The sequence below is a fragment of the Hippopotamus amphibius genome, chromosome 4 (assembly GCF_030028045.1).
Source record: "Hippopotamus amphibius kiboko isolate mHipAmp2 chromosome 4, mHipAmp2.hap2, whole genome shotgun sequence".
Taxonomy (NCBI): domain Eukaryota; kingdom Metazoa; phylum Chordata; class Mammalia; order Artiodactyla; family Hippopotamidae; genus Hippopotamus; species Hippopotamus amphibius.
In genome coordinates this window covers 33,394,606-33,408,688 of record NC_080189.1, presented here as the reverse complement: position 1 = coordinate 33,408,688, position 14,083 = coordinate 33,394,606, and the positions used below count along the sequence as shown (strand labels likewise).

General features: G+C 37.2%; 1 protein-coding gene across 8 annotated transcripts in view; it reads right to left on the bottom strand.

Moving 5' to 3' along the window:
• Nucleotides 1–1,307: 1,307 nt before the first annotated feature.
• CTTNBP2 (cortactin binding protein 2) overlaps nucleotides 1,308–14,083 on the bottom strand; it is a 203,059-nt gene continuing 190,283 nt past the window's right edge. For 5 of the 8 annotated variants that reach the window (XM_057731496.1, XM_057731497.1, XM_057731499.1 and 2 more), the window contains 6 exons: nucleotides 12,744–12,943; nucleotides 12,204–12,386; nucleotides 8,936–8,999; nucleotides 6,660–6,792; nucleotides 5,580–5,681; nucleotides 1,333–2,407 (listed from right to left, as the gene is read on the bottom strand). In XM_057731496.1, the coding sequence (XP_057587479.1) occupies nucleotides 2,162–2,407; nucleotides 5,580–5,681; nucleotides 6,660–6,792; nucleotides 8,936–8,999; nucleotides 12,204–12,386; nucleotides 12,744–12,943 (928 nt within the window). In that variant the 3' untranslated portion in view covers nucleotides 1,333–2,161. Of the gene's footprint in view, nucleotides 2,408–5,579; nucleotides 5,682–6,659; nucleotides 6,793–8,935; nucleotides 9,000–10,008; nucleotides 10,135–12,203; nucleotides 12,387–12,743; nucleotides 12,944–14,083 lie in introns of those variants that run through there. The other 3 variants (XM_057731494.1, XM_057731500.1, XM_057731501.1) reach the window with 3 other exon arrangements.

The window sequence follows — 14,083 nt, the reverse complement described above, 5'->3', positions numbered from 1 at the left end:
TTCCAGCCTGTCTTCCGATTATAAAAAGTATACATGTTGAATTTTAATAACAAATCAAAACTGTATGGATCAGTTACTAGGGGTCATTTTTAAAAAATATTTATTTATGGCTGTGTTGGGTCTTCGCTGCTGTGCACGGGCTTTCTCTAGTTGCAGAGAGGGGGCTTCTCTTCATTGCAGTGCACGGGCTTCTCATTTCAGTGGCTTCTTTTGTTGCAGAGCAAGGGCTCTAGGCGCAAGGGCTTCAGTAGTTGTGGCTCCCAGGCTCTAGAGTGCAGGCACAGTAGCTGTGGCTCATGGGCTTAGTTGCTCCCTGGCATGTGGGATCTTCCCGGACCAGGGATCAAACCCCTGTCCCCTACATTGGCAGGCAGATTCTTAACCACTGCGCCACCAGGGAGGTCCACTAGAGGTCTTCTTAATACTATATTCCAAACTTGTTTTTATCTCTTCTCTGGGCCATGAATACACCAATGAGATATTTATCTTCAGAAAAGCTGCTAATATAAAACATGCCTTATCACTAAAAAAATCAAATTTGACATAATTGAAGAAGATGTATGTAAGGAGGAGGAAACACATTAGAGCCACCTCAGTCTAGGTGTGTTGCTCTGTGATGTTGAGAGCATTGAGTTTTGTTCCCAAGATTAGTGTCTTTTTGTAAAAAAAACTTGAGAGTATTAAATACCACCAGGGTACCAAGAATTTGAGTCCAGCTCAAAGGTATTATTGTGTTCAACCCTAAGACCATCTCCTCTAGCCTCTCTCTCCTATCTATCCTCTGTGCCTTGCTCTAGTTCCATCTCTCTGTCCATGAGGTCCACGCTGTACACCCAAGGATTACAGAGATGAAGCCTGGGGTGACAGGTACTGGAATTGATCTCTCCCTCGATCCTTCCTCTATGTGGCATAATCTTCACTCTGTTTTTTAAAGATACTTGCAAAGTGTACTGTGATTTCAATGCATACGTGTATACTTTAATGTAAATAACCATTCTGGCCAAGAAAGGACTTTCAGTACTCTCAGACATGGGCAAATGATTCTTGGTATATAATTATATATATTTTTTGTGTGTATGAGAAAAATTTTTTCAATAAGCACTTAATTCCTAGAGTTCCACTGAAATGTTTGTTTTAGTTTAAACCAACTAATACTTTCTAACAAGAGTGAGTCTTTCTCTGAATAGCTACTGAAATACCAACACGGAGGACGAGTTTTACATGTATACCCCCTAAATTGAACACAGATATCTTTTGCACGGATAAACTACTAAGAGCAATAGACAGAAACTACAGCAAAATCATTTCACTAATGCAATATTTTATTTGGTGTCAAGGCATGTTAACTTCGAGTTATAAGTCAGTTCATTAGTAATTTTAGAAGAAACAGTCTAGAAAATATTATCAATTGTGCCACTAGAATTGAAGAGAGAGTTACCTCATTTATTGAAGCATTTACAGTTATTTTCTTTATAGCCACTTAGGTACAAAACTTGTAAGAAAGATAACACTTTTATTGCATTATATAATTTCATATTTTACAGGAGTCATAATGCAAACTCATAGGCATAAATATACATGATGCAACTGTTAAAAGATTTGAAACTGAAAACTAGAATTTAACAGGCAAATACTTAATATGGCTTTTAAGAAAAGTAACTGTTTAGAAATGATTTGTTATTGCCCCATTCTAGTCATTTCTCATCAAGTGAACATAAAATTATGATCTCTTTAAAATGGTACATGTTATCTAAGCCAATGTACACATTTTTAACATGTAGTATGTAATGGTTCATAGGCTTTCTTAAATATACATATGTACATATATATAGATATACAGTACACAGACAGTTGTTTTGATACCCCTGAACATCTTGAGTAAAACTATTACGACTTTTCTATTATAAAACTACTTGAAAAGTGGGTATAACCTCTTGGTATTGCAGTTCAATCCTACAGAACTGAAAAACAAAACAAAACAAACCAAAAAGACCCAAAATGTTGGTTATAAATACATCCTTTACAAAAAAACTGAATAGTGGTCCCGCACTCATACTTTATATTGCAGTGAAAACATTTGATTCATTTAAAGGTATTTACATCTTGTTGTCCTTGGTTTCTGTGTGAAATATACAGAAGAATGAGAATATTGTAGGCAGGCCTATTTGTTAGGTTTTTCTACTTGTTCATTTTTGCGTGAGTTCCAAATCTCTTCTTTTGAGTTGTTGTTTATTTCTGTTTGCCTTGTATTACTGCTGCTGCTGCTTCGTTTGGTGTTCTGGGAACACTGGGTGACTTTACTTCTAGGAACAGGAAGAAAAGATTTAACTCTTGAAACACCCAACTCAGTCTTTGATTTACTGTTGCTGCATTCGGTCGTTTGGTGGCTGCTAAGAGGACTGACCTCCTGTAAGAAAGGCAAACAAAACAGTTTGTCACTTTGACATTGTTCCCAACTTCTGTGATCAGTCCTAACTTCCTCCTCTCTGCCCCTGAACAAGCATGTAGGAGTTTCTCCCTTAACACAAGTTCTCATGAAAAAACGAACAAAAGACAATGGAGGGGAGAAGCTGAATGCTTAATGTCCTATAGACCCCTGGCTGATTTTCATTAGGTCCTTTGTGGGATCAGAAAAGTGCTAGATACAGGAGTTAGTGAATAAAGTGCCGGAATCTGGAGTCTCCTCACCAACAGGAGTTGTATGAAGTCCTAGGCCTGAGGCAGTCAAATTGGACTCCTCCAACCAACCGTTTGTAAGCAGTTCTACAATTCAACTCTTTCACCTTGAGTGCATCACTTAAATTTTTCTGCCTTTAGATCTAATTGGACTATTTTGAATGTTTACAAGACAAGCACTGTTGTAAAGGTGCTTGACTTACAGCAGAGAATGTAAAAGAGCACCATCCTTGCTCTGAGGGAGCTTCTGTTGTACTGAATTTGAGTTCCTGCATAGCAATTCTGTGACTAGAGAGCTCAAGATCATCCATTTCTTGGCAACTGCATACTCTCATTTCTCTAGGGTTTCAGAACTCTTCTGATCACCTGGTCCATGTCTCTCATTTTGCCCCCAAGGAACCAGAGTTGGATAGGTAAGTAAGAAATGATGACGCTGGGATAAGACCTTTTACTCATGGTGTTTTCCCTGATCCTGAGTTCACTTGGGTAGGCCTTACTTCATGTTTGCCAGTTGGAGAATTGAACTCAAGTGAGTATGGGACTGTGACAGGTGAAGAGGAAAGGGTTGCATGGAGAGGAGGAAGGGTGGAGATGGACATGAGGAGGTATAGGGTATGGTGTTGAAATGGCAAATTACATGTAAAAATAAGTTACGTGAAGTTCAAGGATATATTTGGAAAGAAATGGGGTGGAAAATAAGGAGGATGACAGATCAGAGGTATGTGTTAGAGAGTGGGTCTAAGCCCTGGCTGCACATAAGAATTACTAAGGAGCTTTTAAAAACCCCAACATCCAGTTTGTATATTACATCAGAACCTCTTAGGGCATGTAATGGTCCAGGTACCAGGAATTAGAAAAAAAAAATCCTCAAGTGGATTTCATTATGTAGCCAAAATGAGAACTTCTGCTTCAGGGGATTTAATTTTCATTTTAATGAGAAGAAAACATTTATTAGTACCTACTGATGATCAAGTGTGTATTTATGTAGATATGGGGTTTTTTGTTTATTTTAAGAAGGCTGGCTGACATGCTACCTGATTAATAGGCCTGTCTCTGGCCACATAGGAGAAAGTGATTTCAGCTAACACAGAGAGCTCTTACTTCTAAAGGGAATTACTTCCTGATAACAGAAGAAACTGGGCATCTAACCAAGAAATGCCCGCTGAATTTATCAGGGTAGAAAAGGCATGAGCCTGTGAAGCTTTCAGGAGGTCAGCAAATGCCAAACGAGTATTACTTCGCCCTCTGCTGGCAGATTCTGAGAAAAACATCCAGCCATTGGGGAATAGTCCTCAGGGTGTGTTTAGTGGGCAAAGAAATAGGAGGCAGCTGTCCTAATACCCACATCAAACTACACATTTAAACAACTCCATGGTTTTTAAGAGCCCAGAAAGTATAAAATGATCCATTTTTTAAAAAGGGCCCTTGTTTAAAACAAAGCTGGCCAAAGCTCAGCCTACTTTCAGTACTATTTTTTTCTGGACAGTACCTTAGTGTAGCAACCCAATATTGTGACAGAGTAAAGGAGGTACAAAACTGTCTCCATTAGACATTATACAACAGTTGCCAGTCACTACAAGTCAACATTTTTATATTGGAAAGTGACTTGGCCCTGTGGAAAAAAGAGCAGCTCACTGTACCCCTTCCCACAAGGAATCCTAAAATGGGGTCCTGAGGCTCAAGAAATGTATTCTGAACCACAGCTCAAGGACAGCTCCTGAACAAATATTTTCCAGCCAGGGTTCTCAGCAGGGTTCCCCGGTCACCTCCTTAGTCATCCTCCCTTACCTGCTCTCCAAACTATGCTTTTGCTGTGCTTCTAAGCTGCCCTCAATTGGGGGGGGAAAGCAAATACAGAGTAAGCCAGACAGGTCATGCTCTTCTTCATAGATCATCATATTTTTAATGCAAGACCTCAGCCTTGTCAACATTCCCCCAAACACACACAGCTCCCATAGCTTCGCATGTAACTAATCAGGACTGAAACCTAATGAAGCCATGAGAGAGCAGGGGAGTCTAGGACTGTCTGGGGAATCAGCAGAGGATTAATAATATAATAGTCTCACCATGATCACTTTATAATTCTGCTCTCTGCACTCCCCCACCCAGGTTTGTGTCATCTGCCATGCGAGGGGATGAGAACAGGATGTAAACCACAATCCCACAATCGACATGCCTTGGTGAGCAAACCACATATTACTAAATGCCTCTTACAAAATGTGCATCCTCAGAAAATCACTACCATGTAAGAAGTAGTTTTATTGTTTCAGTTCACCCAGGAGTACCATGCTGGGCCAGCTCATCTCTTGGCATTTATTAACCAATCATATAAGTTATTTCAAAAGGTTAAGAACTCTACTGGAATCTTGGCTCTTCTATTTGACATTCTGATTTATTTTTAAAGGAAAGTCTCTCACTGAAACATGCATGATATGGCAAGTTAAAGTAAACCAGAGTGAGATTTTTTTTTTCCCTGTGTAGAAGATCTTTATGTTACCACTCAGCACTTTACTAAAATTAACTCCAATTTTCCAAACTAGTGCTTAAATGAAATTAAATGTTCCATTTTAAAATAGAGCAAAGAAGACAGAAGTTACATTAGTTCTAGTTTCGGTATAAACAAACAAATGAAAACAAATGGAAAAGACACCTAAAATTTTGGAATCAAATCTTTAGGCATCAAATAGAAGGGGAAAAATCCTTTTCTATGTGATCCTTTCAAGCTATTATCCAAACAATAATTTTTCTAACCTTGACTGCCTAGTGAACACTTTTGCCTTTATCCTGTTTATTTCCCAGCTATGGTTTAAAAGTAACGTTGTGATTCAAATGGAAAGATTTGTGAAGTCAAATTCCACAACAATCTTTCTTTGTCCCATTTTGGAGGGAAAAGTGACACTTACCTTTTGTGACACTGGCATTCTTGGATTATTAACAGTTGCTGAAAATGCAGGGTTGTTTCCTGAACTATCAAACCTCCTTAAATCATCCCTGGAATCAGCAATCTGGAAAATATATAATTTGTCATGTTTTCCCAGTGACACACTCAAGGCAAGACACTGTCACTGTGGAAAACCCACAACAGATGTGTGATCCTTCTCTTACTGTCAGAAGCTCTACAGAACAGACCCTCAAGCCTTAATATGAGCATCATAAGACTTGAAGTCTTCATGTGAAACTAACAGCAAATGCATGAGAAATCATCTCTAAGGATAAAGAGTCTTTTAAAATCAGACAACCAGATGAGCCCTATTATAAAAAAACCACTTGGCACAAAATGAAAGGATATGAAATTTGCAAGATTTTCATTGTTACCTTATTTTTCCAGTATTTTGACTCATTTCCAGCAAGATTAAATAAGCCAGTCAGTTCTACTTTGTCCAGAGATGATGACTGTCCAAATATAATAGGTGAGTCTTTGGGTGGAAGCTGCACAAGTTATAACTACCTTCTTATGCTCCCTTTCAAGTAAAAGGCAGAGTGCCAAAACAGGTTGAACTTGATGCTGTTAATGCTTTGAGATTTTGGATCACTGATTTCCACATATGGATCTCAAATTTCACAGCTTAAAAACTATGACTAAACAAATTACGCAGGCCACTTATTTATTTTTTTTGTTTGTAAAGAAAGTTGCTGCTCTATCCAGAATACAAATCTGCTGTAATGCTCTCTTACCAATCAGTGACTTGTGGCCAAAGTTAGGAATACGAAAAGGAAAAAGGATGTGTTGATATAATTTCTGGTAACGCAACTGACATATGCAATTTTCACTTCAGGTTTTTTGGAGAAGCTGTGCTAAACAGAGCTCCCTTATTGTAGAAGTGGTATTTTGGAAGAAAGGACTTTTCTAAGCAAGGTAAGGGATGTTCTGATTTGGAGCACAAACGTGCTATTTGATAAGGAATTTCTGTCAGGGAATGAGAGTTATGATGTGGCTCTAAGAAGTCTCTCCATTCACTCTCCTCCCCGTGTGTCCTGCTTACCTTGCTTATATCAGATTCAGATTTGCTGGAGCACATGCTCTGAAGTTCCTTGACAAGGTCTGCTTCATCATCCGAACCCAGAGAGAGTCTTTGATCCAAATTCAACGTCAATGATAGATCATTCTCTGAAGACCTAAAAAATAAAAAGTTTTTATCATCCTTTAAAGGCATCTATAAATGTCACTTATGCAACAACCGACTCTCATCGGATTTTGATAACTCGCACTTAAAATTCTCAATAGGATAAAATTTTATTACACAAAGAAATCCACTTTCACTTAAAACATTCCAGTCTTCTTACTCTTCCCTTTTCTTCCGTCTCCAAAGATAAAGCTAAGACACTAAACACTCTGGTGTAGGGGGCAGTGTGATAATGGAGTAAATATGAATTTACCACTATTAGCAATATGACCACGGGTCAGGTTTTCTTTTTGTCCTCAACACCTCACGCAGTTGCGGGGTCCCCTTCTCTCTAACAAATTACTTACACCTACATCATAGAGTTATTACAAATATCATAGGCTGTTGAATACAACAGATCTAACAGTAGGCCTCGCAGAAAGAAGCATGTGATGCAGATTCACTGATACTCCCCCTCGATTCCTTCTATAATTCTGTGAACCAGGGCACAGAGTCCTAAATGTTACCTGCCAAGTGATTGGGCACACAATTTACTGGGCTACACTGGGGACCTATTTACAAACTACCAAGCATTTTTATTCTATGGTAAGTAATTCCTTATTTCAGCTTATAAATTTGGAGGTGTAATCAACAATTCCCCAGCAGCAACATAAGAAAAAAAAAAGTCATGCTATGTTTCTGTAAATCTATCATTTAAAAAAAAAATCAGTCATCTAAAAGCCTGTTTAAAAGTTCACAAATGCAGGATTTTACCATATCTTTGTCAAATGCATTAACGATAACTATCAACTTTGATATACAATTTCCTAATGAACATATTTGATTTGATTTGTATTTCACACTTCCTAAATAATAGTAATAGCAATAATAATAAACTTTTGCAGCAAAAGGAACAATGCTCTGCAACAGAAGATCTAGATAGTCTGTATTCTATATTCTAGAATAAAATTCTTATTCCATATTCTAAAATAAAAAATATTCATTGAGGCTTTTTAAATGGGCCTGAACTCAAACCAATCAGAAGAAATGTTCAAATGAATCTCTTTCCTTTACACAGGAGAAATGGCATTCATTTACTGAACAATATTTAGCAATTTATATACACCAACTCTTTTCTGGGGGGGTTTTGTTGGGGTAGAGTTGATTTGCAGTGTTGTGTTAGTCTTGGGTGTGCAGCAGGGTGCATCAATTGTACATACACATATCTCCACTCTTTTAGAGTCTTTTCCCATAGAGGCCATTACAGAGTACTGAGCAGAGTTCCCTGTGCTGTGCAGTAGGTCCTTATTAGTGATCTATTATATATATAGTATACACACCCCAACTCTTAAAGCTCAGCACATTTCTCCTCAGTAAGAAATTACAAAAGCGGTGGAAAGTATTTAATATAACATCACTTTTTCCTTTATCAAATTAAGTGGATTAAAAATATATCGTTCAGCTTTTTAGTGGAACACATATGTGAGCTGTATAGTTGGGATAGATTTAAATAACTTACTACATTTAAACATTCTGGAGTCAACACGCTCACTTTATTTTTCACTATATGACTTAAAACCCCCTACTGCAGTTCAGTATGAAGAGAAGGTTTTTCAGTAAGAGAAGGTTTTTCAGTAAATACGTAATAAATATGAGAATAAAATTAAAAAAATATTTTTCAATATAAAAAAAATTTGACACAAAATATAGCGAATGGTAGTTCTAACCTTTTAACAAACTAAAAGCAAAATAGGCTTTCCATTAAGAAACTTTTTTTTTTTTACAAATACCATATATTAACACATATATGTGGACTATAGAAAAATGGTACAAATCAACCGGTTTGCAAGGCGGAAATAGAGACACAGATGTAGAGAACAAACATATGGACACCAAGTGGGGAAAGTGGGGAGGATTGGAGGGGAATGAATTGGGAGATAAGGATACCAAATTGTATGCTCTAAATATATGCAGTTTACTGTATGTTAACTATCTCAATAAAAGTTCTAAAAAAAAAATTCATTCGTTAGATTTAAGTTTAATACTGCCTTCTGAATTACCTCTATTGCTTTTTAAAAAATTAACAGCATAATTACACCAATTAGTAATGAGAATGCGTGTTCTTATTATGAGTTAAATCTGCAAGGGAAACTTACTTTTGTATTGACAGAGAAGCATTCCTGTTACAGTTCAGCTGTAATATAGTCTTATTTTTAATACCTGTTTAGAGAGAAAGAATAATCATTTCAATAGAATGTCCCGGTGCATCTTGAACTCTGTATTTAAAAGAAACAGGCTATGGGTGCTGCTGTGTTTTCATATTGTTTTTGGATTAAATCTATCTCTTGAGGCCCTCTGGGAGGTCAGAGAATGACCAACAACCTCATGGATTGATATATTTATGACTAAAATCAGTACAACTCACACTACCTGAGGCTCAATTCAGGCATCCTCAACTCTGCTTTCAGCAATGGACCCTATTCTAACCAGTCAAGTCCCCACATCCTTAGGCCTTTGTTCTCAACTTACCTAAAAAGCGGTTAATACCTGTCTTTTGATGATGGTAATTTCCCACCCTCTCCCTCTGTTTGCCACACAATGTTACTGACTACTAGATCCAGTGCAGTTTTTGATGTATGAGCCCCATGATATAACACAGTGCAGGTGGCATTAGTCGTGTAGAAATTTAACTTTAAATTGCTTTGCGTTTTATAGAAAACAAAATAGGAACAGTATACAAAAAGTCACAGCATTAAAACAAATACTGTATATCATACCAGTGTTTTTCAAACTGCAGATTTCAACCCATTAAAAAAACAAACAGAATAGGAAATATCAGATTGCACAGCTTGCAGCCAATATGTAAATTTGAATCAGTTACAGACACATGCAAATGCAAAGGTTTGTGTGTACTTGTCAGGCTTTAAAATATATTTCTCACTGTGGGTTATGGTCAAGAAAGTGAGAAACACTAAACCCTTTTAGACTCAACATGTCTGTTTCTATAATTTCACACTCTAAATTTTATAAGTTCATTAACAGTTGCTTCTGAGTGAATTCTAAAATTGTATGTGCTATCACAGATTATCTCTTAAGAATGATTTTGAAAAGTAAGTCAAATTTGATATATCCTGATTAAAAGCAGATCATTAGAGAATCTCTGTACGTTTCCTCATCCATACGTTCATCACTATTGTCAGAAAGCAGTGACTAGCAGCTTTCCTCTAATTACCATATTGGTGCACAGGCTTGGGTCCTGCCCTCGAGAAGCCTGTGACAGGCATCTCAGCCTTGATTTAGGTCAGGAAAGAAGAAGGCTGTGTCTTTATCAAATTTTATGAGCTTCCAGAGTGGTCTGCATGGAATGCAAAAGGGTGCTATTTTTTTTTTTTTAAAACAATGATGTCAATAAATCAACAATCAACTCAAACATTACAGTAATAATTTTACATCAAATGTAATTATTGGAAAAAGTTACTATTATAAAAAAATTAAAACCTAGAGGCATGTTCACATTTGGTTCTTAACCAATCAATGGTTCATTCACCTAAACCCTGGCCAACGCATGTTATAAATCTCTATGTTGAAGTCAGTGTAAACTATGGCTGCACACACGTTTATTCATCTTTCAAACAAGTTTTCATGTTTCAAAGAATATTTGGTATATCCAATAGTTCTATAACAATTACTTAAAAACTATAAATGAATTTAAAATCATTTAGAGCTCAATATTTTGCCTGATATAGTCTGCCAAGTTGGACTTATTTCCATAATATTGTTTTAAGTTCATATTTACTTTATGGATTTTGTCATTTCTAAAGGATTGATATATACTGACAATGCTTATTGTCTAAAGGATTGATATATACTGACAATGCAATTACTTAGGTCAGGAAAGGAGCTGGTCTTTACCCTATAGGAATTCCAATGAACTTAGAAATGATCCAGTGAGGAGTCTGCACGGGTGTCCTTATAAATGATCCAGTGAGGAGTCTGCACGGGTGTCCTTATTTGAGTGCTGTTGGTTATTATGAGCAGCACAGACTGAAGAAAACAGCACTGGACTCACAAAGAACAAAAACATGGATTGCAGAACCCCCTGTTTGCAGAAGAAGTGATTTGGAGCAGGTAACCGAGGGTTTCTGAGCCTCAGTTGTGCTAGCTGTAAATGGACCTGGTGATCCTCATCGTGGAGCTCTTTTGGATACTATCAAGGGATAAACACGTAATAGGTATAATCCTTGTTACAGAAAGTGATCTTAGGGAGTCTCTTTGCTCTATTTGAGGGCTACAGTCTAATGATTTTATTCCCTGCATCAAACACTCTAACTTTAGGTAAAGTACAGGCAAGCCTTTGGGATCAGAATATATCCTATTAGAAATATGTAACACTTACCTTGACATTGACAATGAGAGGTTTTTGTTTTTTTTTTTTCAGTGACTTTCCATTCAATCATTTAAAAAAAGTGGTCACAATTTATCATCACCTACTTGGGGTAATTACAAAATGCTGGCATGTATTTATATGGTTTAAAACTGTATTAAATTTTTATTAAAAATCAATACAAGCTTCAACATGAAAATATAGTAACAAAAGCAACTTTTCCTGTTTTAAGAAATATAAGATTTTAGGCATCATATTCTTTTATTTAGCAACCCCATTGCAGTAAAGTTGCCATAAAATTACATAGGACATTTTGGGGTGCAAGGGTGCTCCTGAAGACCTAAAATTAATTACATGTATCAGAAAGCCACAATGCATATGAGGTCGGAACCTCTTTTCATTCTTACTCAAATATGATTGCCTTTAGGGAGGACATTTAAAATTTGTATAGTTGATTATTATCAAAAGCCAAAAGGAAGAGGTCTAATAATTTATTAGAATGTAAACTTTATGAGGGGAGGGATTTTTATCTCCTGTTTTCACTGCTGTATTTCCAGTGCTTAGCAAAAAACTTGTCCATCCCATGTATGAAAAAAATGTGTAAAGCTGACTCACTTGTAAAGACCTTAAACTGGTATTAAATATGCCTGTAATCAAATATGTGTATAACACATACTTCTAAAAATTTAAGGTTGGCTTAGGAATGCATGTTGGCATTTTTCTTTCCTTTTATGTGTCAATTTTTATTACATAAATATAATTGTGTGGATCCCAAGAAAATCAAATTAATAACAAGCAGATGATCATTAATATGGTGAAGATTAAATTTAATTTCAGAATTCTAGTATGAAAGGTTATTTTTTCAGGTAGGGGGCTCAGATATTTTTGGAATGTACCTACCATGTGCTTTATTCCATGAAAATGTACATTAAAATTCTCAAAACTTTGAATGCAGAGTGATAAAAATAAAGCACATTTGCATTCAGAAACTGCCTCATGGGTGCCCACATACAGGTGGGTGATGTGCCTGCCCCCCTTACCTTCCTCACTCAGGTCCGGCTTGTTCCAGGTGGGTGAAGAGAACCGGCCAGACTTCTTGCGAGGACTGGTGCTCACCTTTCTCCAGGCACCACTCTCTTTCTTCTTGCTGCAACTGTTGTAATTTGAAACTATGGATAAAGGGAAACTTCCTCCTTTGAAATCAGCTGTATGCTGGTCTAGCTCTGAAACAACATAAACCATGTTTTGCCAAAAGGACAGGAGCAATAAGGCAGTTTCATAGAGTCGAGCAAAATCCAACATTTCCAATACTTCAAGAAATAGCCTCTTCAAAAATCACAGGCCTGTAATACCCAAGCAGGCGTTCTGGCAACCAGCAAACTTTGCTTTGAAGTCTGATATTTAAACATGAGCCAGTAATGAAAAAAGAGAGAGTTCTAAAGCAGTGTTGTGCAACATCCATTATGCGGAGACAATTTCTCTCATTACAAAGCGAGAAAACAGAGCTCCCTAAAAACAAATTCAAACAAGCACTACATAAGAGTGTGAATTTCCTCTCCTCCCAGCATGAACCCACATACCTGCTCTCTGGAGGGGACAGCCATGCAGAACAGCTTTATTAAGCAAGATGCTGAGAGCAGCTCTAACCACAGCCTGCTGCCCTTGGCTAGGGTTTTTAGTTGTTTGCCCCAGGCTGGGTTGTCTTTTCACAGAGGCTCTTGACAATATTGCGTCTTGAACTCTGGGTGCAATGACTGCATTCCACAGCTTAGACATCCACCTTCCAAGAGAGAAGTGGGTTCACGGTTAGGACCAAGCCTGTTAGGAATCACACACAACTCTACAGGGGACAGGTTTGAAGACTGTGAAACAAAACCTAAGTGTTTCTATGGATAGGCTACCTTTCCCAGGTCCTTTCGGAATAAGTGAAATTATCCATCACTGTAGTAGTTTGAATTTGCTTAAAAATACAATGTATTTTAAATTAAACTGTTTACATGTCTCTCACCTTTTTCTTTATAAGGTCCTGGAGAGCTGGAGTGTTGAATAAATGAATGTGCAAATATATATTAAATGTATGGAAAGGGAAAAAATACACAGAAAACTTTAGAGACTAAAGAAATCTGGAAAAAGATTTCCTGACAGTCTGTGTCTAAATAGCTTAAAGTTATTTGCCATTTTCCTTAATAAGACACATTGTATTTTAATATTTCTGCAATTGGGATACATTTTATGATCACTGGCAAATTAAATCTGCCTGCCCCAAGGCAGAGACTCTGTGTCAACACATGGTGGGTTAGCCCTGCAGAGAGGGGATAGGGTCAACCAGCCACCTCCTCACGTGGACTCTTTGTATTAATAGCTGTAGCTGCTGTAGGACTTCAGCCCAAATTTGGAGCACTCAATGCCAATCAAAATTCCTTCAAAAAAGATTACACTTTGGTGCAGCATTAAAGAAACAGTTAATACAGTTAAAGGCTGTAGACAAAACTACATCTCCCAGAACAGGAAAGTTTTCAAAGCTATAAGGTATTGACATAAGCCTTTCAAGACTGTTAAAACTATTTACCCAGTGTCAAGCATCTATTATTGTCAAGCTTCTTTGTTAATGTCTTGTGACATGTCATTCAGGAAAAAAATAAGTACACAGATACTCCTAAAGGTGCTGAAGAGGTAAAGATGATATAAGCTTTGGCTAAAATAATAAGTATATTTTTTAAAAAGGCAGTTCCTTAATACAGCTGTTGGGAGATAACGCTCTGTGGCATCTCCCTACCGCGTGTGTCAGCTGTTGTTCTGGATTATCTTTTCAAGGATGTTAGTATTGTAAACAGACTTGGAAAAACAGAGACAGTGTCTCCTTCTGGAGCAGAGGGCAGATTTGTTTCCTGACAATCATGAAAGTTATGTTTCCTTCCAG